The 27,312-nt window shown below is 42.4% G+C and overlaps 1 protein-coding gene across 1 annotated transcript in view; it reads left to right on the top strand.

The window, feature by feature from the left end:
* lasp1 (LIM and SH3 protein 1) overlaps nt 1-27,191 on the top strand; it is a 30,557-nt gene extending 3,366 nt beyond the window's left edge. The window contains exons 2-7 of the mRNA XM_023410953.2: nt 7,729-7,823; nt 13,399-13,483; nt 19,051-19,158; nt 21,660-21,735; nt 22,753-22,850; nt 23,469-27,191. Of these exons, the coding sequence (XP_023266721.1) occupies nt 7,729-7,823; nt 13,399-13,483; nt 19,051-19,158; nt 21,660-21,735; nt 22,753-22,850; nt 23,469-23,642 (636 nt within the window). The 3' untranslated portion in view covers nt 23,643-27,191. The remainder of the gene's footprint in view (nt 1-7,728; nt 7,824-13,398; nt 13,484-19,050; nt 19,159-21,659; nt 21,736-22,752; nt 22,851-23,468) is intronic.
* The last annotated feature ends 121 nt before the right edge of the window (nt 27,192-27,312 follow it).

Genomic DNA, 27,312 nt, shown 5'->3' with positions numbered 1-27,312 from the left:
AGCTCTATGGCCCAGACAGAGTGTTGACTTGAACCCAGTCAAACATATCTTGAGAGACCTGAAAATTGGTGTCCACCGATGGTCCCCATCCAACCTGAGAGAGCCTGAGAGGATCTGCAGAGAAGAATGGCAGAAAATCCCTAAATCCAGGTGTGCAAAGCTTGTCGCGTCATACCCAAGAAGATTCAAGGCTGTAATTGCTGCCAAAGGTGCTTCAACTAAGTACTACTTAAATGGAATACTTATGTCAATGTGATATTTTAGTTTTTATCTTTTTATTAAGTTTGCAAATATTTGTTGACTGATGAGGGGAAAAATGAATTAAAAGATTTTAGCATGAGACTGCAATAAGACAAAAAGTGAAGGTGTGAACCCCCTTTGAATGCACTGAACATGCCGTTATGTCATAGATTATGAAGTAGTATAACTGCTGAATGTCTATATATAGTGTGAGAAATAGAATTGTATGTTCTGACAGGTTATCCTTTTAACATGTAAGTATGAAGTACAGACATTGCTGCTGGCTTTTGAATGATTTTTGGCTCTTGAATATATTAGCAATGTCAAAACATTTTGATAAGTGTTTATAGACAATATTGGCATGATTGTTTTCTGAGGCAAGACCTTGCTTGTTTGAGATATAGCCTTTATGCAACAGTCTCCCACTTGGCACCAGGTTTCATAGATAAGTCCCAGCCTCACACAAAACAAAACAGGCCATTGGTAGAGAGGAGAGGAGATTCGAAAGAAATATGGATGGACAAAAGCCAGCTGCGAGGTCATTTCTTTCATATCAGCATGTTAGTGAAAGCTTTTACATTGCCGATAGACAATTTCAGATTCTGCTTTCTTGCTTTTGGTCCCTGATGTTTAAGATCACCTATTATGGCCATTTTTAGTGTTCATCATTTTATTCTTGGTGTGGACTAAAAAAGATTTACACTCTTCAGTGTTCTGAAAAGTCATTATTTTTCTTCTGCTTTACATTTTATACTGTACTCTCTTCACCCTCTGTCTGAAAAGCTCGGTTAGAGCACAGGCCTCTTAAAGGCCCCCCTCCTCCCTCTGGAGCTGGAGCCCAGTGTGTTCTGATTGGTCAGCTTGCCGGCAACTACCATGGCAACGACACATTCCGTTCGTCTCCTGTAAACAAACTTTGGATGACAATATTCATAACTTGGAATACTTTTATAAGAAACCCTTTTGATTTTAATGTATGGACACTCCCAGACTAAAGGAATATAAATAATGGAGGAGCAGACAGACAGTCCACAGGTAGGGAGTCTCCACCACTTCACCTCCTGCTGGTTTACCATGACGGTAAATCTGAATGAATTTAACGTTAGTGGGCATAGTTACTGAAAAAAAGAACTCAGCGGATAATTTATCTGCGCTAACAAGGTACAGCATGTCAACACTGACAAACGTTTAAGCATTTATATCTTTGGTATGCTGCTTCTTACTAACTGGATCAGGTTGCGGTTAACGTCCACAATAACAATGCAGAACGACAGGCTGTGAGGCTGGGTCCCCTGTTTGGCCACATCAATTGTGAATTACAGAAATAACCGTTGTGAAAATGAAACGTCTAACTGTGTGTGGTTTCTGAAGCAGTCCTCATTGAAGTGTGGGCTCATACTATAATGTTTAGAGCAGTGGAGAAAATGAAGTAAATTTCTGCAGGAAATTAAGAACACTGTCTTTTCGGCATGGCTACAAAACTAATGAAAACTCTTCACCATAAGTAGTTATGTGTTGTGCCTTGTGTGGGGGCGTGCCAAGCTTGGAGGTGGGCAACACCAATAGAATTATTGACGTCAATCGGACCAAGAAGTAATGTCTGGACCCCCAACGAGGCGTTTCATACAAAGGAGAAAACTGGGTTTTTACTCTGACAGAGTTACTCTCTTTGATGTAAACTTTGATCCTTGAGACCATTTACATGCACAAAAAAAACCCTATATAACACACTATAAGTAAGGGAAAAGCATAATAGGTCACCTTCAAACTCACAGAATGATCAACTACAGGAGGGAATTTTATTATATATTAACAAATAACAATTTAATATTTACTTTGAAAGATGTGTTTGTGGAGATCAAGTTGGATAGGTAGCGGTAAGCCCATCTTAGTCCACATGATCTCAAATGTTCTGATATGGTTGGCATTAGCAAAAGTGTGAGTAGTAATTGCATTTCATACACCATTTACCTCACACACTGATGTATCTGACTCATACTACAGTTCTTTACTTTTTCCATCCATTTGTATTATTTAGTTAGCAAATTGGTTAATGTATTACTTGGCTTCAGTGTGGGTTTTCTGGTTATGATGAGAGCCTCAATTGTGCTACTGCTGTTCAATCCCAGGAAATTGCTGGAAAAGGGGGTTAAAGGTCAGAACAGTACAGTATGCAAGTTGTGCAGCTCTGTACAGTCTTATTCTCTGTATGAAAGAGCTGAAAACATGCACCACATGCTTATATGCACAGTCACCAAAGCTTTTTTTCTAGCATTTGGAACATTACATTTCATGTAATCACGTCAATTCCTCACTGTGTATATTTCAATCTTATGCAGGTGTCGTAACTCTGGTCTTGTGCAGGCGCTATAATGTAAATGAGGAGCATTTTCCTTCATTTACCCCCTGATGGTCCAGTGTGAACGCTTTTCCTCTAACCCCAGCTTTAGAGGAAATTGTCTGCTGCCTTCCCTATGTTTAGCCAGATTATTCTGAGTGCTGATTCATGTTGTCCAAATGCCTCAAGAGGTGAGGAATCTGTCCAGCCACACCAGTCACCTCCCTTTGATGACTCACAGCCACAAACACATTACAGTCAAAATCCCCCGAGGTGTTGACTCCACAGCGAGCGGCCAGGTACTTCTCCTTTGCACATTTTTATCAGATCAGAAAAAGGAACTAGTGCACATGTTCTGTTTGCTTTCCCAATATATTACAGCGTTACTTTTACACCCCCCACCCCCCCCTAAAAAACACACACACACACACACACACACATACAAAAAAAATCTCTGAATCCTCATTGATGCTCTGCCTTAAAATTCATAGAAAGGAAGGCAGAGAGGCTGTTTTATTCACTGTAGCTGTAACACAATTGGATGTTTTGTAAAGTGAATTTATACAAATGATTTATGACAAAGCAGAAGTGTTTTGACACATCACCTTTACCATGTTTTTGAACATCTCTTTGCTTACATGTTACTGAGTGCACATCACAGTCTGGAGTGGTCTGGAAAGTGTGCAAAGTGCATACTCTACTCATCCTCATAGTATGTCTCTTCAAATCACTGTCTGCCTGCTTGCCAGCAACAAAGCCCCTGGCTTAGGTAAAAACTAATGGCATCAGGTTGGCCAATAATGAACCGTGCTTTGATGCTTGCTTTAATGAGTTAGCATTTCCTCTATTTGCACCAGACAGATGTGGGTGCTTTGTCTATAGGCATGTACCATCTTATGCAAGAATGATCTTTCGCACTCACACTTACACATAAATAAGCTGATGTAGTGGCCGTGTGTGTGTGTGTGTGTGTGTGTGTGTGTGCTTGCGTGTGTGTCTGGTGGTGTATTTGTTATATTTAACCACAATTGATTGGTATAGCATCTTTCAAACTGTGGGCACAATCAGCCTCTAAAAGCATAAAACAAAGCGGTTTAGACTGAAGTTAATTGCCACCAAATTGACCAAGAGTTATGAGACATTTCATCAGGGTCCTGAGGGATGTCCTTCAGTGTTACAAGGCGCTAAATTCCTCTGATGCTTAATGTGGTGATTACCAAGAGGACTGGAGTGTGCAAATCCATTTAACACGGCTTATAGATTGTCTAGATACTATTATTTTTATCTAAATATGACATGATATTGTGATAAATTCTTAATTAATCAGTACATAAAATAACACCAGCCTAGAATTTGTAAATGTTTCTGCTCTGCAAGTCAATTGGAAACATGGTTTGGGTATCTACCAACTAGAACTGCAACGATTAGTCAGTTAGTCGATCAACAGGAAATGAATCGGCAACTATTATGAAAATCGATCAGTCGTTTCAAGTGTATTTGCCAGTTTCCTTAGTCTTCTGTGATAGTAAACTTACTGTCTTTGGGTTTTAGACTGTTGGACGGACAAAACGACATTTTTAAGACATTGGCTTGGGCTTTGCGATAAAATATACAGTACAATTTTCACCATTTTCAGACATTTTATCATCCAAACAACTAATTTATTAATAATAATAATAATAGTAGTAGTAGTAGTAGTAATTGATAATGAAAATACTTAGTTGGAGTTCTATTTTCCATCTATAAAACATCAAATGACAACGGTGGTTTTGTAAATGTGTCGCTCTGGTTGGAGGACCACATGAAGTGAGTAATTTACCCTGTTAAGATTAGACACTAATTCTGTCACATGAAGTGGTTGACACAACGGGCCTGCAGCATTTTAATGCCTGAAGCAGAGAACTTAATTGTCTCCTATCAGTCTGTAGTTAGTATGTGAGAGCACGCTTCTGGTCAGACTCTCACTAACCATCCCTCTGTGTGTGCATATATGGTGTCTGAAGTTATGTTGAGCTCCCATATAGCTGCAGGGGTTTTGTCCAGGCCAACTTGTATCTGGTTCTCACAGAGAGGGAGCTGTGAGTCTGACTGGGCATTTCTGTTCTTGATTGGACCCTGCATCGCACATGCAGACATATAACCTACATACAATTATACACACGTGTACACACACACAGTTACACTCAGACACACACATGTAGACACGCATACACATGTGCCCTTGAGCCGCGTTGATGCAGGGAGACAGTACTGTTTTTTCTATGGGTGTTTTATTTCTAGGGCTTCGACTCTGCAGTGTCCTCATTTTCCAGCTGACTGCCAGATCCTGCCTCGGCACCCGAGAGCCAGGTTTTCCTGGAGCTGGACAAGGCTAACTGCTGGATGGCCTCTCGAGCACACATTTGGGATGTTTCTCGCTCCCACATCTCTGTTTGTCCCTTCCTCTCCCTTTGGCATGTATTTGTCTCATCCTAGAGCTAATATCAATCCCAGAACTAATGTGCTCCTACCAGATGCTGTATATTCAGATTGTGTCTAGGTTCAGATGAGATGGGTGGTGGTTCATGCCTGGCATGACAATGTGTCGCGAGTGACCATTTGTGATTATATTGCAACTCCCTGTGCACATTTGATTTTAACTGTGGGGAAACTGCTGAGCTGAAAAAAATTAAAATGTATGTTCAGCCATACAGCTAAAGCGTATGCCTCCAGTGGCTAAATGTAAACCGAATAAAGTTACCAAGGTTGTCATTTTTAAGGTTTGAGAAATGTATTTAAGTTTTAATATTCATAGTATAGTGCAAATGTGGACACATACATCCCTGCCTCCATACAAATGAGACCTGAGATCCTTAGAGATGTCTGTTATTTGTTCATAATAGAGGCAGTTAGAGCAGGGTCTCTGTTCACCTGAGAGGGTCATGTTATCCATGTGAAGGTGGGAGGGTGACGAGGGTTGTCCTGGTGGAATGTGGGTTAGCAGGTTGGGCGAGACTCAGGAGCAGCCGACTTTAGCAGGCTTGTTCTCTGGAACAGACCCAAGGGCAATATTTATTCTGGGAAACAACAGAAGTATCAAAGTCCATGCTCAGCTGATAGGCTCACCTTTCTCCCAAAAGCATTTGCATTTGTACGTCTGTATTAGGATTGCGTTGAGATAGGTTATCTCAGTTTGACCATTAGTACAGATGTGGAGAAATGGTAAGGCAGCAGCTGTGGAGAATATCATACTGGGCTGCTGCACTACAAGTACTTGAACCAGATGGTATGCATGCATAGATGGCAACCACCACAGCTGCAAATCAGCTGAAGCTACAGGAAATGGAATCTGCCTGCAGTATGCTGTTGTTTGTAAAGAGATTTGCTATTGCAGTACTAGCCAATACAATGGCGAACAATGGAAAGAGTAACACGATGTGTCCATCTGCAGCTCCCTCAGGCCTTGATCGGGCTGTAGTGGGATAAGGAGTTTGCGTTCGAAGGCTTGGCCCAGTGTTTGGCTCTGTATCACAGCTCCGCTGAACAGAGCCCAGACTCGCCGTTCACTGTGAGCCTCCTCTTTTGTATACCTCAGTACAATATTGCTGGTGCACAGCTACAAATGCAGACACACACGTACGCCAGCCTGTTGTCAGTGCGTGGACCACCCTGCGTGGTCCATTACATCCAGACAGAACAGACTATACTGTTGTTAAAACCAGCCTGAAGCCATATTTTAGATCCTTCAGTAATGGAAGAAAGGATGTGTGTTTGCCATGATTGTGTCTACTGTCCATCTGCTGCTTTCACCAACCTCAACATCCTGGTGATTTATAGCCACCTTTGAATCATTGCTGTAACACACGCTACATTATCAAACTGTGTCACTGCACACAGGGAAATGATGGGTCTTTCTGTCGGTATCGTGCCGCTTCTTATCCTGAGAAGACGTGTGGAATCAAATTTGCATCACGCGTGTGTTTATAAGAGACACATTGAGAAAGTGATGTTATATATTGATGTGTTTCTGCAGTTTTACCCTCTGTTTTGAATCATCTTTTCTGTGCTGTTTGTTTGGAAGATTAGTGTTTTGTGTGTGGGCAATTGGTGTAGAAAGTGATAAAGAGTGGGTGAAAGAATGAGAGTGATGGCAGAGCGCCCTGAGGCCATGTTAATAAGGACTCCCTCTTTCTTTCCCTCCCATTCTTGCGTTTCTCTCTCTTCGTGTCTTTGCACTCCTCCCTCCCTTCCCTTGATGATAGCAGGAGCAGCCAGATCATTGCTTCACACTGGCTTTTCTCTCCCTCTTGCCCACCCCTCCCCTTCTTGCGCCCTTCCTCTTGCTCGCTCTAGCTCCTTCCTTTCATGTTTCCTCCCTCCTTCCAGTTTTCTCCAATCCTTCCCTCCGTCCATCCCTCTTTGAACCCTCAGGCCGCAGATCAGCCCAGTGCCAGGAGAGAAAAGGAAAAGAGGCAAGAGGGCGGGTGGGTGGGAGGAAGGGAGAGAGGGCAGTGAGGGAGATAGAGGCACAGCCTCTTCTGAAGATGGATAGAGGAGCTACAGAAACATGCAAAGATGAACACACTAACAGGAAGGGAGTCAAAGGGTGGCTTTCAAAGCACAGCCTCTGCAACTTAAGACATCCTCTGTTGATGTCTATGTAGAACACAAAAACTTGAAACAGCATCAAAGCTCATTCTCTAATAATTAAGGTGTCAAAAGTGACATGAACAGATTTAACAGCAAAAGTGCAGACGTATGCTTGTCAGTCACAAACTTCACAGCCCTTCTTTACTTTTCACACCAACTACTTGGTACTCACTACTAAATAGTAACCATTCAGTTTTCTAGCGAAAGGGGAAGTTAGTTTTTTTGTAAGTGCTCAGTGCAATCGTACACAAACTACTGTGCCTCCACATTGCTTCACTCCTAACAGTCACCGTTCTTTCTGTCTGCACCCAGCTCCTGTCCCTGTGAAACCTCAAGGGAATAGAAATTAGTCCTGGCTTCACTGCTTCAATTAGCTTTCCTGTGCTTGTTGGTGTATGGGTGTCATTGTGTGTCTGTGTTTGGTAGGTTCTCCTGCTGGGGAAATAAGGTGAAACAAATGTCTCACATCTTCCCATCATTAATGTTTTGTGTGTCCCCTCTGTCTTTTTTGTTTCTGACAGTACTGGCATAAAGGATGCTTCAGCTGCGAGGTCTGCAAAATGACTCTAAACATGAAGAATTACAAAGGCTTTGAGAAGAGACCATACTGCAATGCGTAAGTTGTCCATAACTCATCATTCTGTGTATGGCAGTGTCGTGTTTTTACACTAAACCCTAAGACACTGACAGCAGTGTTTAATCTGTCCACAAACTGAAATAGGACTCTCTAAATGTGTGTGTGTATGTGTGTGTGTGTATGTGTGTGTATGTATGTGTGTGTGTGTGTGTGTGTGTGCGTGCGTGCGTGCGTGCGTGCGTGCGTGCGTGCGTGCGTGCGTGCATGTTGCAACCCAACCATGGCCCCTCTTTCCCTCCTCTGCTGTTTATCTGTGACTATTCCAGCTCCCCCCTCAGAGAGAAGGTCTATATGTGGTGTGGGAAAGTGCCTCCATCCCTCCTCCTCCTCCTCGGTGGGGAAGAAGGGGAGGGGGGTATCAACAAAGGAAATTCCTAAAGTTCCTCTACAGTGACACAGGCGGACACTCTGAAAACTAGCATGTCCGCTCACGCTTCAGCACATACTCGCACACTAAAGGGCTCATCAGGAATCCATGGAATCCCCCTTTCCCATTACTTGTAATGATTTTCTCCTCTCTGTGTGTTTGTGAGAGCGAGTGCATGTTCTGAGAGGGGAATGCAGAGAGGAGGTGTTGCTTCATGTTCTGACAAGCTCCCTTTGCATTTTTCTTAAATGCCATTTTATGCCAAGGAAATACATCGAGAAACGTCATGCTAGCATTGTTATATTCAACCCTAGTGGAAAGCCTTGGCTAGTGGGCAAACCTGTGGTCAGCTGTTTTCTGCAGCATTTGGCTTCTGTTATGTTTAATACCAGGGACAAGTAATTTGCGCCTGGAGTAAAATAACATGTCACTTGATTTTTTTTTTTCTCCCTCTAGTACATGTGGTAAAACTAAGGAACATTTTACACTCTTACATTTATTGCCTTTCTTCTGGTGGGGGCTAAAGACACATTCAGACTGGACACAAGGCAAATTCATCCAAATTTTCCTGCCAACTGTGTTTATTAGCCATAAACAGGCAATAAACATGTAAAGCACCGGTGTACGCAGCTAGCTAACCCTACACACTGAACAGGGTGCAACTGATTTCAGATGTTTACAGGAACTCCAGTAGCTTCCTTAATTTTCCTCGACTCACTCACTCATCTATTTACTGGCTCTATATTTTCATGAAATGGAGTCATACCTCACAGGATACCTGCACATTTCTCTCTCAAGTTTGAACATTTTCAGCCCAATGAAAGGTTTAGTTTTAACCTGAGGGAACGAAACAAAGTAAAACATTTTTTACTTGGTAGATCTGATAGGCAAAACCCCATAAAATCATTTAAATAATTTCCAGGTTAAACAAATGTGTCGATCTGACGAGCAACTCACAGTTGAGCGTGTGCGTCTAATAAAAAGCCACTGAACCAGCACAGCATGCACAACAGCAGGACTGTAACCAAAGAGCATTATTTGTGTTACTTACACCTGTGCTTTTCCTGTGACATGTTCAGTACAAAAAAAGCAGTTGGTGCTTTATTGGTTTGTCAGTGCACAGGAATGGAATCTGCTTAGTAGAAGCACTATTGGCCATAGATTTTAGCAGCTAAAGCCCCATACCCGTGGTACTCTCCCTGGCTATCCTGTTGGTTTTTGTGCACCTGCCACACCTTTATGATTTCATTTAAGGGTATGAGGTTTGCTTCCACAGCAAATCCTCGCCATAGCCCTGCTGAACCTCAACCCGAGCAGAGGTCTAATTAACCATGATAAGTGAAAACCGATTTATAAGATTTATTTATATATGTATATGTATATATATATATATATATATATATATGTATATGTATGTATATGTATATATATATGTATATATATATATATATATGTATATATATATATATATATATATATATATATTTTGTTGTTTATTTATTATTAACTGTTATTATTATTATTATCAACAATGAGCTAATGGACATCGAGGTGTTAATCACCTATAGCAGGTGTCATCCTGCTATCACCTTTGTTTCCACAGAGTAAAGTGGCTCCTTCTTTTCCCGTTCCTGCTTCCGACGTTCCCTCCGCTGGCAGCAGGAGCAAGGCCCTTCAGAGCCTGTTTATTATGCCTCTTTCCGTTTGTTTAAAACAAGCCTTGTTTGAGTAAACATCATCAGGGGAAGAGCCTCCCCGCTTCAGGAAAGGAATGCAGGCTACGTTCTCTGTTATTATTCTGTGGGATAACTACTTTATCATTACTCCTCTATATTTGTCCTTAGTAATTGATATAAGAGTTGTTTGTTTTCACTGTATTCCCACCCACCTCTTCCTTGAGAATTCCGTCTCCGATTAGATGCTACAGTCAAAGGAGGGAATTGTGGGAGATTTAGGAGGGCAGATAAGCAGACAGAAAAATTCTTAATCTCCCCTGGAGGCTGTGGGAGCCTTTGGTGGGGCACTGCCTTAATGACTGATAGTGTGATATTAATTTGGACATCAGTGTGGTGTCATTAAAACATTTCACAAATGTCTTGATTATACGTTATTGCTCACATTGGCCACCACTTCCTCTTGATGTTACGCCTGGTCTACGGGCCTCGTCTTTCTGCTAGCAGCCCTTCTTCAACGCTGCCTCAACCAACTACTGCTCCTATGCTGTGATGTGTGTGTTGTGATGACACCTCATTCATTGAACTTGTTGAGTTGGATGATATGTACATGCAGATGGAAATGTTTAACCTGAATGATGCATTACAACCTTTCCAGGTCTTACAGGGTCAAGCCAGCCACAACATCTCCTGGTCCCACAATGCAAACAGGCCTCTCCTCCTGCACAGTAGGCAGTTTCTGTGTGTGTGTGTGTGTGTGTGTGTGTGTGTGTGTGTGTGTGTGTGTGTGTGTGATTACACATATGCGTGGCCCCCTCACTCCTGCACCCCACCGTGCCTCCCCTCCATTTTGATCGCTCCCTTTTTTTTTAGCGTTCACAGGGCTAACTGAGTTTGTGCATGTGTCACCCACTCCCGTCTGCAACTTATTACCTTGTTATACAACCTGACAGATGAGTCTTCTTGTGACTCACTCATACCCTCAAACAGGCAGGAAAACACAAGCATGGTTACACACACAGACACACATTACAAGATCCCACTGAGTCACTGAGCTCATATCTGCAACCCTGCTGTGTGTTTGCATAGCAATTTAGTGACCCTTAAGTGCAAGGACAGTTCCTAAAGACACATTGAAGATGACAAGAACACTGGTAACACAGATGCTGAGGCAGAGGGTATAGCAGGGGTTTTCAGGCAGAGTGACGCTCTATTAAAGGAAGTGTGTTTCACCACAGACCAGACACACCCAGCTCCAGACAAAAATGAGCATATATTACTATTTTCCTAGCTTTGATCGAGGGACATTTCCCAAGAAAAAGAAAGTGATACACTCCTGGTAAAATGGCTCAAAGTCCAAACTTTATGGCAGTCTTTATGGCACAGTCAGACTGTGTAATTTGAACCCACTTTGATATTATTATTATTATTATTACTCATATTGAGATCACGCCCATACAGTTATGCAACTAACGTTATATTTATTTATTTTTTTTAAACTGATCAGTACATCACTCATACTTGTGCAGTTGTGTGTGAGTCCAGCCAAGCATTAATTAGCCTCACTGCTATGAAGGATGGGTCCTCAATAATATTTCTGTCAGGTTGAGACATTATTGATCAATGGAGATATAGAATATTTTGACATCGCCATGCCCAGACTCTAAAAAAAGAAGATATGCATTTACAGTCTCGTACTGTAGACTTTGTTATGTAGCCTTTTTTCAGCCCCACTACTACTACTCATCACTCAGATAATTATGGAGGTTGGCGTTCAGAAGTAGCAGGGGGCTTTTGTATATAAAAAGAGGGAGTGATGTGTTTATATAGGAAAACATCTTTTACATCTGCGATGAGATATCTCACACAATGAAAGAGAAGCTTCATTTGCATTGTTTGATTATCTTGTTCACCACCCGCTCGGGCTCACCTGGTAACTCTGTTAACCACTACATCTGAATGTTGCAGAGAGCTTTTGTTTTAGGAAAATGAGCACTAGCAGCTGTAAAAGCCTAGAGTGAGTGCACAAGACCTGCATGTGTTTGGATGGATGCTAGCAGGGATTGAGTGCTGGGGTTTGCTGTGTATCAAGCCAGCTTCAGTCAACTTCTGCTCCTGTTCAGATCTAACTACATCCCACTCTTTCAAATTACCGCTGGGATTTCTTTAAAGTGGCTCATATATCTTTTTAACAGAGTTGTACATAAATACGTCAACCACAATCCTTTGTTAATTTTTTTTACATCCCATAATAACACGAGGACGAATGCTAATTCCGTTTGTTTGCCATGTTGTCAAGGAAACGGTAAACATATTGCCTAAATGGGTTACCCAGAGGCACGGATAGTGGTTGAAAATTTTTGAGGTCACCCAGCGCCCTGAGGCAGGCTGGGAACTGCAGTCCATATGAGCTGTTAGATAAGCTGCGAGGGCTCTTCCTCTCCTGCTGGATTCGAGCCATGTGTTTTCGCTGCCTTCAGGACCACAGTGAACTGCAAGGCACCATTATTTGTGGACCTCAAAGCTACTTGTGCACAGAAGCCTCCATCGTATAAAAACTCTGACTTATGCTTTGCACGCATAAACCATTGACGGCACTTTAGGCGATCAATAAGTAGGCGTGTGATGAATGGCTATTGGAATGCTGCTCGGTGTGCTGCATGTGTGCATGTCTGTGTGATGCCAAGATGCGTGTTTGTGCTTACTTGTGTATGATTCTGTTTGTTACATTTGTTTCAGGCAGAGCATTTTCTCCTGAGCAGTAGGAGGTCGGGTGGTTATGGGGTCTGCCGCTGTCAAGAAAATTCCCAGAATCCATTCAGAAAAGAGACTCGCCTTCATGCTCTGCTGAAGGGGGCTGCCCATGACATCATTCACACTCGCCCACTGTCTCCTTGACCCTGTTGCTGTGTCTGTTGCATGCTGTTCCTCTTCCTGTTATTCCCCATAGGACCATGCCTGTGTGTGTGTGTGTGTGTGTGTGTGTGTGTGTGTGTGTGTGTGTGTGTGTGTGTGTGTGTGTGTATGTGTGCACGGTGTGTACACTGGGTGCGTGCGTGTGTGTGTGGTGTGCCTGTGCTTTGTAAGCTTGGAAAGATTTTTCCACACCTGCTATGGCTCTCCTCCAAAACTCTGCAACCTTGAGGCTCTCATCCCCCCTACACAGCCCCTGCCTGCACTTCCTCTTTTTCAGACTACATTGGCTCCCACTGACAGAGCATTGTGTGTTATACTGACATGCTTTTTGTCTACAGGGGCTCCTAACTCAACCTCAGGACCACCTTGAATAACAAATGCCCCCACTGTGGGGCCACAGACTGCACACTGCTTGAGTTATGCTGTTTTTTCTCTTAGAGTCTAGGCTTGAGCGTCACAGTGGGAGTCTGAGTAAAAGCTGGCATCTGTCTGTGTGTGTGTGTGTGTGTGTGTGTGTGTGTGCGTGCGCGTGCGTGTGTGTGTGTGTTTGTGTTTACTGTGTACTGACTTTCTTTGCTGTTTTTGTGTGACTTTACAGACACTACCCCAAGACAAACTTCACCTGTGTGGCTGACACTCCAGAGAATCTCCGCCTCAAACAGCAGAGCAAGATGCAGAGCCAGGTAACTCTTCGTGCCAGTAGCTACCCATGGTATTCATCAATAAACCAAACTCTGACTCTGAGATACACACAGTTTGTTCACAGCTTGGCATTACTCCACAAAAGAGCCAATATAAAGATGTGCTTAATTTAAAAAGCCTGACTTGAGTTAACCCTAAAAATTGATCAGGGGGTAAGTTCTTTCACAAAGCCAACTTTCAGATAACACAATCAGTTTAATTCAGAGCTGGTTTGAGCATTCAAGATAACTGCATGCCCACGGCTTTAAGACGCACCTGACAAGTCTAGCATGAAATTGATTCACAATGGACAAGTGAGAGACTTGAGGAGAGGGCTGGGAGGTCCACGGCCATGGAATATTATAATAAATCAAATGTTGCAGAGACAAAAAGCTATTGAGAGATGAGCAGTTCTAATACAAGACTGTCAGTTCACTTGTTTCAGTGTCCCAATCCAGTGTGGAAGAGGAGGCTGTCAGTTCAGTCCCGTCATTGTGTAAGCCAATAGAAATGCACTAAAATACTAGTTACCTCTAGATGACATTAGAAAGTAATGCAGTTTGAAACTATCAAGTAGGACCTTGCTTAAGTCTGTGTCACAACACCTTCCATTTCCTTTTATCACTAGTTGAAACACAATACTAGTTACATAAGAAAGTAGAGCAGTTAATGTCATTAACACTGAATGTAATATATATTTTAAGTAAGCACTGCCTTTCAGTTGAGTATTGTAATTCTGTCTATTAAGAACAAGGCTAGTCTGGACAAATGGTTTTCTATAGTAGCTAAGCTTGACTGTTTGTGGAAACCACATTAGCTTAAACCAAACAAACAAAAAGTAGGTCCTTGTCCATTTGGACTCAGTGTAAGACATAGGTGTTTTCACCAGGAGTAAGTAGATCTGTCCAGAGAGTGTAACATGGCGACAGAAGTTTGTGTCCCATCGGATTGGCTGCTTATGTTTTGGCTGGTGTTTGTTTGTTGACACTCTCCATACTCCAGAATGCTACGACTGAAAAATGAGCTGAATATGGTGCAACAATCCTCGTTTAACCGGTACGCTTACTTTCAGGAGCGGCCTTCTTGATTCACCTGACTGCTTCCACCAGTGTTAATGTGTATGGCTGTTATTTGTATGCCTTTTTACGATGCTTGCAAACTTGATTATAGCCCCATAAATTTTGTGCTTGTTATACCATACCATGTTGGCTCATAATGCAGTGCTAATGGAGCCAATGCCTAGTGGCCCACAACAGATGTACTACTATTTTCTCTGCATCTTTGTTGCTGGTTTTTTTTTTTTTTTTTTTCCTTGGCCATTAACATCTGATTCAAATCTGTTTTTCTCCAAACAGTCATCCATCAAGATCTGGTTTCTAACCCAAGAAAACACCACTAAACCTGTTCCTGCAGAAGCTAAAATAACAAAGACCCAAATATATTCTGAGACCAAAAAAACCTCATCAGACCAAAATATCCATCTGAACTGGGTCATGTGTTATTGCCTTAATAAAGACAGCTCTGACGGAGAGACAGAGATTTATACTCAGCAACAGACTTTTAACAATTTCCACTGTAGCTGTCTGTAGTTAAGAGGACTGCCAAGTCAAAGATCGAGCTAGTATAAGATGTTATTATATATGGTGGCAAACTAGTGGCAGACTGTCATCACCCTTGAAGACTGAGGTTTCACTTCACTTATTCAGGCCATGGTGTCTGAGTTATGTTCCTTAGTAGTCTAGGAACTTATCTTACCAGTGTGACCACCTAAATAACCACAGAAAAAAAATCCCCTGAAAGCTACACAACACACATTGATACAAAATTACACAAAAATGCCAGTTTTCAGTGTCATTAATCACAACAACTCAGGAAGGGGAATAGGGAAGGATCCATGAGGGAAAAGGCTTGTGGAGAGAGTGTCATCCAGAGAGTAGGCCGGGCTTTACAAAGAAGGCACATCAGCCGTCTTATCGAAGTGTCAGTGTCAAACACTACATGCGAGTCTGGGGTGTGTGTATGTGAGAATGGGTTTTGTGGAGTAATGGGGTGGGGGTAGTGGTCATGTGGGGAGGAAGATAACTGAGGGATTGAGGGACAGATGGTGTTTTTCTACATGGATAGTGAAACCTAACAGCCCCCCACCATCACTCAACCATACACCAAGAGACAGTGATTATTCTAATGGTTTAACATAAACAGTAGCATAAGAATGAGCTCATAATACACAAAAGATGTTATTAGGTTAATCTGCTGATTATTTTCCTGCCGGTGAAATGTCAGAAAATAGTGAAAAAGGCCTTTTATAATGTGCCACAGCTCAAGGAGATGATGCTTGTTTTATTCGACCTTTAGTGCAAAACCTCAACATAATAACTCTGTTGTCATATATGACAAACAAAGCATTAAATCTTTACATTAAGGAGCTGGAACCACTGTATGTTTGGCAGTTTTGTTTGAAAAATGAATAAAATGATGTATCGACAAAGATTGCTCAAAATATTTTTTGGTTACAAAAAGTATGGAAGTGGTTAAAGAGCCAAAAAGCTGCTGATTGTGCTCCAAGTTGACCAGACTCCCTTAAGAAAAATGTCATTTTTGAAGAACTTCTGTGAAACTACAGAATATTTAAACTGCAAATGGTATTTTTTATTATAATTATATTCTTTTTACCAATTTGACTGTTTTTTAAATTTCAAATAAATTCCAATAAATCCTATGAAAAATAAAAACCTGACCATGCGCATAACTTACACAAAGGTGCAGTTAATGTAGATATGTTAGGATAATATGAGCCTCTTGCATTGTGGTGATGCGTTATTGTTGTGCTGTGCACTTTTATAAGGAAGTTGAAGTTGTTTGTTGAGCACTGTGGCCATCTAACCTCTCACTACCGCTGCTGTGTTGCTACGGGAACCCTATTGCTATGGTAGCAGGGTAGAGGTTTGTCACACCTCATTACAAGACAGAAAGAAACAAGACGGAGAGAGGGAGAAATAAAGAAACTGGAGAGAGCGAATTTGGGAGGAGGAGAGGGAGAGCAATGAGGCGGACATTAGCAAGGGTGAAAAAAAAGGAAGAGACAGGAAGGCACCAACACAGAGAGAGGGAGGAGTGCAGGGTGAAAAAGGAAGAGATAAAAGTGAAATCCCCAGAGGAAGGAAAGCTAGAGGAATGCAAATAGAAGCGAGAGAGAAAGATTATAATGGGGAAGAGCTCCAGCTCTATGGGATGACAGCGTCTGTTGCTGTTGAGGCAGTAAAATATGAATGAATGAAAAAGAAGCAGAGAGAGGACGGGAGTGTGGGTGGGGAAAGAAAGCAGAGGCATGATTGGAGGAGAAGAAGAAGCTGTTGCATAGACCCAAAAAGACAAAGGAGACAGTCTGAGAAATAAAAATAGGGGGAGGATGATGTATTGACTGATGGGAGCAGAGCGAGAATGAAGGACAAAGATGGGTCGAGGCCGCATTAATCTTCTTCATGACTTATCTTTGTGCGCAGGCTTGAGAGCTGTGTATAATTTCCCATGGAATGAGGATCATCTATAGTTTTCACTCAAATCTCTCAGTGGACGTCACGCCAGGGGTGACAGCAGATATCGCACCACAACACACAACACACACGCACACTCACACATCATCTATGAGTCACAACCATGTCATGTCATCACAAGGCGTCGGGAGATGAGAGGAGGATTGGTCAGCACTCTGTTTAGCAGTGTAAGACATTGTGTGGACCTTGTGGGAGAGGATGGAGGCACGGAGCTTTGTTTCCTGGTAATGGGCGGTGCAAGCAGGCTCCGGCTCCTTTTCTTGGAGGAGTGCAGGCAATTTGTGCAGTCACCGTGGAGGCAGGAGTGAGGATTTGGTGTGGGGAGGTGGAATTAAGTGATTTGTCATAGTTGAAATGTCATAGCGCGTGCCGAGGAGATCCGATGGACAACAGCCAGAACGTGTGGCTTCTTGTTAAGCGTAAAAATAAAACGTACCTGACTTTCTCTTTCAGGTTTTAAGAGTGGTGTACGCGGTTGTGGGTTGGAGGACTCAGAATTAGCCACTGTCCAGCAGTGAGGGTGGGGTGGCTCCATGCATTGTAGTTTCTGATACTCATCTGACGCTGCATGGGCTGGACATTTCCTCTTCTGCCCTTAGGGTCAGGAGAGGGTGGGAGGGCTGGAAACACACAAACCCGCACACTCTCTATTTGTCATACGCTACCTCTCATTCTGTCCATATATGGTTGCTGCCACGTCCTGTATGTGAGGCCACCACTCCCCAGCAAACAGGAAGTAAGCGTCACCACAAAAAGACTAAGCAGTATATGTGTGGCCAAGCTCTTTGCTTTCGCACAGAACACACACACACTCATAATGCTTACTTAAGTCATGGTTCATGCACAAGAAAACACGAGATTATTTCAGCCCCACAACTTGAAACGTTCTGGTTTGCTGAGTGTGTTTGCTGTGTTTTTCAGAGAATGGGGAAATACCAGGCTTGCATAAATGTTACGACACATCCACGTAACTCACACTGACAGTCTCTACTAATGACACCAGAGCTCGACTGATGAATCGGCCAGGCGGAGATGTACCGAAATACCAGTTGCAAAATGTATTGAGGTAGTTTAGAAACGGTGTCATCTTGAATCCTAAAGTCAATTTAATTGGACCACTCTGATAGGTTAGCTCCTATAAACAAATATCTACATTAGAAACACTAACAACTGGAAGAATATGAAGGACACCATGGTTTCATTTGAATTCCCTTTCCTCACATTGAACAGCATCAGTTTGATTTTAAGTTAAGAGCGCTGACAGTTAGATTTTTCAACTGTAAAATATCTCAGCATGTATTTCGGTCACAATTATTTGATAAAATGAATCTAAATATCAGGATTGTTTTCAGTGTTATGTTCAGATCAATTTTGGTATTGGCTATAAATGTTACCTCCGAGTATGTTGTATCACCATCAAATCTCTGCTTTATAGTGAGGAACATGACTGATCCAATACAATGACACGGTAATAAAATAATTCTTGTAGCCTTTTAAATTCCATTAAAATATAAGCTAAAATTTTATGGCAATCTTGACTCTTCCTGTCACTCGAGGAGCCATTTCAGGATTTTCTTGTTAATTCTCTAACAGTGTCGAAGCTGCAATAAAGTGAACAGTAAAACCATTTTCCCCCTGCTATAAAAGTACTTTATTAAGCCAAAGCACAGCTCATTAAAGCTCAGGACTGATCCATTAGCCAAACTATGTTCAGTATAACGTGGACATTGATGCCACAGATACTATAGATTAAGAAAACATTAAAATCTTAAGTTCTAAGAAAAGTAAATAATTGTATATCCATTTCAAACAAGCACATCTGTATCTGTACGTTGAAAGAATCTAGGCCGGTGTTCCCTAAAAATAACCATTTGCGCTGCATTTGTTGGATTTTCTTTGTTGACTCACAGACACATTGAAACTGTTCCATCTGGCTCATTTAATGCATTTCAAGTCAAAATGTGACATGTATTAACTCACACTTTGTTTCTAACCTGGTCGTATTTGTTCTGCAGGTTCTCTACAGGGAGGATTTTGAGAAGAATAAAGGAAAAGGTTTCAGCGTGGTCGCAGACACGCCGGAGCTGCAGAGAATTAAGAAAACGCAGGATCAAATCAGCAATGTAAGTGTCAGCAGCACAGTCACCCAAAGGACCGGCCCTCGATCACTCCACCTGTCCGTTTATTCCTCTACACTGTAACAGAAGAGCTCTAAATCACTAAACATTTGAGCTCTTCTAGTGCTGTTTGCCACCCTGACACCCTTGTGTGTAGCCAATCTGGTATGAATTGATGAGTTCATATGACTATTATCTCTTCCCGGCACTACTGAAGTGAGGATTTGTTCTGAGGAGGATAATTGGTCTATATGAGGTCCACTGACAAGGGTCCTTTCATTCTTTGAGAATTGCTGATATCGGGGCTTCAAGCTAACTTTTAGGCAGGTCATGCTTATCTGGTACAGAGTTTAAAAAGTTTGCAGAATACCGACATTGGCACTGTTGTAACGACTTATAAAATTTACTGTTAGAAACCACCTATAGGAGAGCTGTAGGAAAGTTATTTCACTCCCTGACATTGGCTGCACCAATCTCAGGAAGTTTTATCATACTGTGCATGTCGTTGTTTTTTTTTTTTTTAAGTATCTTTCATCCTCCCACATCAGTAAATGTCAGGCTCCTTCTCCTCAAACCACTCCTCATTTATAGTAATGCAATTCTTCTCAAATCACTTTCCACATGGACTATTCTCCTCCACTCTCCCCTCCTCTCTCCCTCAGCTCGTCTTATTGATTTGCCATTTCTCTGTAAATACAGAAGAGCGATACAGAAACGCACGCAGTGTTTACCTCGTGTCCCCCAGACTGCTTAAATCACTTGTAAATGCCTTTTTATTTCCATGTGAAACACTCGAGCTCTCAAACACGAAACATGCGTTGTTACAGCTCTGTGCCGGGCTCGCTAATGGCATAATTAGTGTGGAGGGTGATGGGTAATTACTGCTTTCATGTGATGAAAGATCTTGCGTGACTGAGATCAAGGAAATTTGCAAGACAGAGAAAAAGACACAGACATATATTCCATGTGTTTATGGGTGCGCACACCGACTAGCCACATCGAGATATCAAGTGCGTTAAGCCGGGAATGGATTGGGGCGCATCGTGAAGTGTTTTTTAGTCATACTGATGAACACGACATCTGCTTGCAATCAGAGCATCTTTCACAGCCAATCATACGGGAACCGCTCCAGATGAATGCTACATTTTTCTCCCTTTTTCTTCTCTTCCCTGGACACTTAGAAACAACCCACTTTTACCCAGCAACCCCATGAACATCAGCAACATGAACCTCTACTCGTCTAGATTTTTCTAGAGTTTTTGCTCTGTCATGACTCTTGGTCCACCCTCTTCCATTTCCCATCACCTTCCGCTTGTCAAGCAGCAAAAAAAGAAGTAGCAGAGGGGTTAGTTCAGCAGCAGTCAGGACACTTCCTGTACACACACACACACACACACACACACTCTCTCTGTTCGATCCGCTCCTTCTAAACAAACCAAAATAATCTCCTTCACACACTCTCACTCAGCATATTGCACTTGAGAACAGCTGGAGTGTTCTCTCAGTCACACGCTTCACTGTCCTCGCACCAACACCCCGTCCCGTCATCCCATCCAGTCTGTGAACACACTCCCCGCTCACGTCGCCGGCACAGTGTGGTCTTTGAGCTGGGGACAGAATCAGGGTTGTAAATCTGACTGAGGCACTGTGAGTCAGTCTGTTATCAGCCCGGCAATAAGGGAGACGGGTTATTTAGTGTAGTCATAGAGCAGTCACTCAGTTTCAGTTTCATCAGTGTGGCCCTGTTTCATGTTGTAGCACTGAATGCCGCCTTTGTCGCTCCAGCTGGAAAGGGTGTAGCGATATCATGAACTCATGTACTTCTGGTTTTTCTTTCATTACACCTCAGTTAATGATTTATACATTCAACAAGCTCTTACCAAAATGTTCATTCGCACTTGAGACACTAGCAATATAAATGATTTAAGTTACACTTTGAGTTGCTTAGTCATACGATTTCCCTCCCCCTCTTCCTCTCAGTATTTCCTCTCGAAGACTCGAGTTCATTCCCTTTTTTTTCACTTCACCTGGTCTTCCCGATGTGTCAGCGTAGGTTGCTATGCAACTCTGAGCTCACACTACATCCGGCCACTGAGATGTCATTTCCTCTCAGCGTCAAGCTGCTTCCCGAGGCTTTGCTGCACGTAGTGCGCCCCACCTATCACCACAAATGCAGGGCTGCTGGAGAGCAAGTGGGAGACCCCTGGTGGATAGAAAATTAACTACACACTGTGACAGTTTACTGGAAAGAAAACTGCACCTGTGGATTTGAAGCCCTTTTGATGTCAATGTCAATAAATTCAAGCACTTTGTAAATAATTGAAGGCTGTATCATCCCCACTGGTTTTCACTGATATCTTTCATAGCTTGACTGGTCTCACTGTAAAACCAGTGTTAAATTAAAAGGTCTTAAAAAGTTTAACCCTGCAGAAGGTGCTTGTACTCCCCGTCTTTTATGGCCTATTTATGATCTATGACCTCACAATGTTTTTGTTTGTCTCTCTCAGATAAAGTACCATGAGGAGTTTGAGAAGAGGAAGATGGGAGGAGAGGCCCCACATCAGCCAAGCAGCCCCAGCCCAGGTAATTCTTTTTACGAACACACATTCATACTGGGCACTTGACAGAAGCAGCAGCAGCAGCAGCAGTAGTTGTTGTAGTAAAAGCGACAGGAAAAAATGTCCACAGGAGGGTGTACCAGGTTTATGGAAAGCAAATTTTCAAATCAGAAACATGAATTCCAGTTCACTCAAATCCCACAAAACATATAAATAACACCAGAACTATCTATTTGGCTTGGTAGCACTAATAAAAGGTGATTTCGGTGAACTTAAACCTTTCAGTGCCTTACAGTAGACATTTTGGTTGTATGAGAAAAGTACACTTAAGTGCTGCATGTACATTTTTCTTTAAGCTCGGCTCCATCCCTGCCACAGGCTGTATGAGCTCCACAGGTCGGGTGTTTCCTCGTCACACCACTCGGGAATCTTGGTCCTAACTTGTTCGGCCCTCCTCCTCTGCATTCAACTCACTCAGCTATAAATAGATAGATCGCTGTGTTTCACAATCATGAAAGTAATTAAGAAATTGCATCATCATCTGAGCTTAAACAATCAAATAGTTTTAATCATTACTCGTTGTTCAAAGCATTGTTTGCTTGAGCTAAGACTGAGCAACTTTGAAGTGATGATTATGAACAACATCAGGAACATTGTGTCAAAACGTTGATCAAAGCAAATGGCCGCTGTACCTGCGGTTGAATTTTACATGCCTGACTTACACTTGCACACAGAAAGGCATTGTTCACTAGGTTGTGCAACAGGGAATCGAGAGCCATTGGTTGCACGTCTTGGCTTGACATGTTTGTGGATTCCTGTCCCTCTGAGATTCAGTGCAGACACGCAGACTGGAGTAAATACATCTGGTGTTAAGTGTATGCATTCAAAGCTTAACTCTTCTCTCCAAAACAATAGAACTGAGTTTACAGATTTATAGCTTGCTGCTGAGTCCTGGTGAGACTGATCTCTGAGACAGTGCAGCATTAGGAAATATGTTCCCAGCTCATTCATTTGCCTTCCTGTTTTCCTTTTGTTTTAACAGCAGCTTACCAGTCCTCAGCAGGCTCTCAGAACTACAACTATGAACCTGCTCCTGAACCAGTGCGCCAGGCGGCCGGCGGCCCGCCTCCCAGTGCTGGGGTAGGTCCTGCATTTCCACTTTTGCTGCAGGTGGACAGGAAGTACAACTTGAAACATGTCGGAAGCTGTTGTTGTTGTTATTTGCTCAAAAAATAAATCAGTTGGCAAGTATTTGAATTATTGATCAATTGTTTAAGTGTTTTTAAAGTGAGAATGCCAAAAGTTCACTGGCTTTAGCTTCTGAAATGTGAATATTTGCTGGTTTTCCCAGACGTTTATGACAGAAAACTGAAGATTTGGGGCTTTTGGACAGTTGGTTGGACAAAAGAAGATATTTGAGACGTCAGCTTAGGTTTTAGGAAATCATAAAAGGCATTTGTTTTACAATTTTATAGACAAAACTACGAATCCATTAATCCAGAAAGAAATGCATGCGTTGTCAGTAATAATTGCACGAATTGTAACAATAACATTAAGACTTAAGCAGTAAGTGAACCTTTCAGACACATTTTATTGCTGTAATTTAGTGATATATGTGTGTAAAGAATTCTTTTTTATCAAAAATAACACGTTCTTATATCGACGATTTCTGCTGCAGCTCCTTTCTCTCAGACTGTAACTATGGCAGCTGTTTGCAGGAACTGACTGACCTCTTTCGTGTTCACTGTGTGTCCACAGAAGCGGTACAGGGCAGTGTATGACTACTCTGCCGCCGACGAGGACGAGGTGTCCTTCATGGACGGAGATGTGATCGTAGATGTGCAGCAGATCGACGAGGGCTGGATGTACGGCCGCGTGGAGCGCACCGGCCAGCAGGGCATGCTGCCTGCCAACTACGTGGAGGCCATCTGAGTGAGAGGGAAGGAATAAAAGAGGGAGAGGAAAAAAGGAGGAGGAGGTAGAGAAAGGGAGGGAAAGAAGGAAAGGAAAAGCCCAGTGCCATCTCATCTTAATGCCGCTTTCTCTTGATTTTACTCTTGTTCCCTAATCTGTCCTGTGAGACCTTAACCCCCCCCACACCACCACCACCGCCGCCGCCCCCCCCCGCCATCCTTACTCTGCTCTCACTGTTCAGCTTGCCAACCACAGACACCCTCTATCTATCTGTCTGTCTGTCCTTCTTCTTTCTGTCTGTCTGCCTGCTTGCCTCTCTGTCCGTCTGTCTGTGCTGATGTCTGTCTCTGTTTGGATGTTCATCATCATCCTCTTGATCTTTTTCCCCCCAATCCTGGCTCCACTCTCGTGCTGTCACAAGTGGAAATTGAAAGTCTTAAAAGATAAACTCACAGTTCATCGCAGTACGTCAGGGGTCATGCCGTGTTCACACAGCTCCATCCTAGCTCCAGCACTTAACAATCCTGACTCAACGTCATGCAAAAACAAAGAAGGAAAAAAATGTACAAAGCCCCTCCCCCCCCCCCCCCCCCACAAGTCAGTCACCACAGCTGCAGACATTATTCTGTGGAAGAAGTAAGTTAGAAGTGTGGGTGGGTGTGACATTGTCATAGGCTCATTTGTGTTGTTTTCGCTTTAATTTTGCAGTGTGATCATGGCCAGACTGGAAACACAGTGTAGAATCTCAGTCTATCAGAACTAAGCTTGAATATTTTTGACTTGTGCACATTCCTTTAACCTCTAACCCTGTTGCTGTCGCACCAATCAGCCAGTTATCAGTCTTAACAGAGAGGTTTTTAATATATTTATAGATGGACGCACATCTCGCCATTGTGTGCTCAAGTAGGCACCCTCGTGTTTCAGCACTGCATTGTGGGTATCATTGTGAAACTGGAAATCGCAGCCTAACTGTAGAGCACCCCCTGTTGTTGCCTTTCTCGGGCGTGTCAGATACAGGAGGGATCAGGGACAAGTTAGGGGGACGTTATCAGTCCATCTCTTGCAGCCACACTGAATACATCACCTCAGTAGGTGTGGATGTACAGTCCATACACCTCTATTCCTGTTGTTTTTTTTGTTTGTTTTGTTTTTGTTTTTTTTTTCGCAGCCTGAATGCCTTCAGTCCTCACGAAGAATCACAAAGTTACGGTGATGAAGGTTCGAGGAAAGGAGATGGGAACAGGTTAAGTCCGATCCCTTTTTGCTACAAAACCACCATCATAAAGAGAACACATTTACAAAAGAAAAGGCCAAGCACAACTCTATATTTTTTTATTTTCAATTTATTCCACTGTTCTTGTGAGTCTTTTAATTTCATTTGATGTGAGACAACTTGGCTGTGGTAAATGTTGTTGATGTTTTTCTCATGCTGTTCTTCCTTTGCCTTTTCTTGTTGTAAGAAGCTTATTTTCAAAAAAAAAAAAAAAATGTTAGTGTGTTAAATAAATAAACCAGCAACTCAATATATGAATCAAGACAGAAGAGTTTATGTGGACCAGTGCAGCCGCAGTATTAGATCAGTTGTGGGATTAATCCACCTGGGTCAGAACAGTGCTGGCAGCAGGTTTGAGAAATGAGCCCAATGCTCGCCAGTCAGGCCTGTTTCTGACCAATGTATCTCTATTAATGCTGTTTATTATTCTGGAGCTTCTAAGAAAGCTCTGGTCATTAAAACATCCCGAAAGGGCAGGTGTTTTTGGTCCAATCTCGCAGGTGAAACTATTTTTGATATCTGACCAGCGTATCAGCCAAAATGTACCAGCATTTGGTTTTTTGGTGGTCACTAAATGTAAAGGAAGTTTGGTTCATAAACACAAAATGAAGCATTTAAGTTGCTGGCCGTTACACAGAAATGCTGCATCATTCCTCCACTCTAGATATTGTATTTCTGTGAGGACCTTATCAGACTTTAAATATGATATCTGACCATCTCTGTGGTGTAAATAATACCATTTGCCCCTGACCATACACACACCTCTTCCCCCTTTTCTTGCTGTTTCATTCTCCCATGATGCACTGTGACATCACAGGCATGAGCGATCAGGGCGGTGTGTTTTTAGGTGGGGTGGGAGGGACCGAAAAATATTTCAGCTTTATTAAAAGAAACCAGGCTCTCACTATGTAGCTAGATGACATTGTACAATTGTATATGTATCATAAAGGTAAGTTAGGGAAAATGTTTTTACAGGTCATGGTGCTCTGGGAAGTGGCTTGCCTGCAGATTAAAAAAAATAATAATAGACAAAAAAAAAAGCAGTTCATATTTTTTGTGAATGTGGCTGAGGGGAAGTCATGTGGTTTTAAAAGTCGACTCATGGAGAAAATCCAATGTGGTGCAAGTTGTCAGTTGGTGTTGAACATTCATAAAAAATTTAGCAACTTTGGAATGTGATGAATTGTGACAGTGCTGATGAACATAACTGAATCAGAAGAAAAAAAGCACCTCAGACTGGTTAACAGGTTGCCAAACAAAATGAATGAACACACTTCAGTATGTATGCCTGTATTTTGCATTAACCTCTCTACTTGACAACAGGATAAGTTTATTTGCAAAGCAGATGCTAGATCAGAAAGCTGTTTTAGAGCTCAAGGTTGTGTGTTTCACTTGGGTAAACTGAAGAGTTGGTGGTTTTGCTTGAAGTGAAATGATTGTTGTTCCTGGCTTGAGATGATGTTTGCCCAAATTTAATTTAATAACAAAGCTACTCGCAGTGGTAGCCTCCGCTGCTCTGCGGCCTGCATCCAATCCAAACTATTAGTTTCTTCTTTTTTTTTTTTGTCTTGAGGTCGTTGGTGTTGGCAGTAGGTGTTCTGGGTGAAATGAAAAAGTGGCCAAAGACAGCCAGTGTTGTGTTCAGTGTAGCTCAGGATGGATTTGTTAAGGCAAAGTCAAATTTGAGCATGTGGTGATGTAAGTGTGCGGGGCCGGGGGCGACACAGGGCAAGCGATCTGATGCTCTTAATCTCCCAGGCTGTGAGGCAGGGCAAGTTGTTTGTCTGACCTGGATATTAGTCAGGAGTTAACCTCTTTGCGCCAAATACCGCTCTTCTGCTCTGTCATCACTCATCTACTGAACGTCATATCATAACCCTGTTTCCATTCAGTTTCTGTCTAGTATCCTGTCCACCCATCTGCTGCGATCCCTCTTTCCTTCAGCCTTCATCGTAGGCTCCTGCGCTTCTGATGAATCATCCCCCTGCTTCTATGATACTGGTTATATACTGTAGACTTTGCAGTGTGAAATCATGTAATACACAATCGCAGGTTTAGCATTCAGACCAGTTTTGTGCATTCCATCTTAAATTTTTTGTTTTTGATATAATTTTGTTATTTTTTAAATAAAAAAAATAAAGATACCATATGCATATTGACATATACGTGTATTCAAAACTCATACTGAATACATACTCCGAATTAAGGACCTGATATCATCTCCTGTTGCCCTGTTACAGCACTTCAAATTGTACTTATGATTCTGCAGATTCAATAAAATGTCATTTTTCTCAGACTGTTGTTTGTGCCACGTCTTCTGTTGTGCTGCAGGATTGTGGTAAAAATGTTGACGTCCTTCAGACCATCACCAGATTAACCTGTTAGGGTGACAGAGGGAACCCCCACCCCACCCAC

Source organism: Seriola lalandi, unplaced genomic scaffold, assembly GCF_002814215.2.
Source record: "Seriola lalandi dorsalis isolate HSWRI2012SDOR001 ecotype SW California unplaced genomic scaffold, Sedor1 jcf7180002054443, whole genome shotgun sequence".
Classification (NCBI taxonomy): Eukaryota; Metazoa; Chordata; class Actinopteri; order Carangiformes; family Carangidae; genus Seriola; species Seriola lalandi.
Note: the sequence above shows the minus strand (reverse complement) of the source record. Positions and strands in the feature narration are given on the sequence as shown.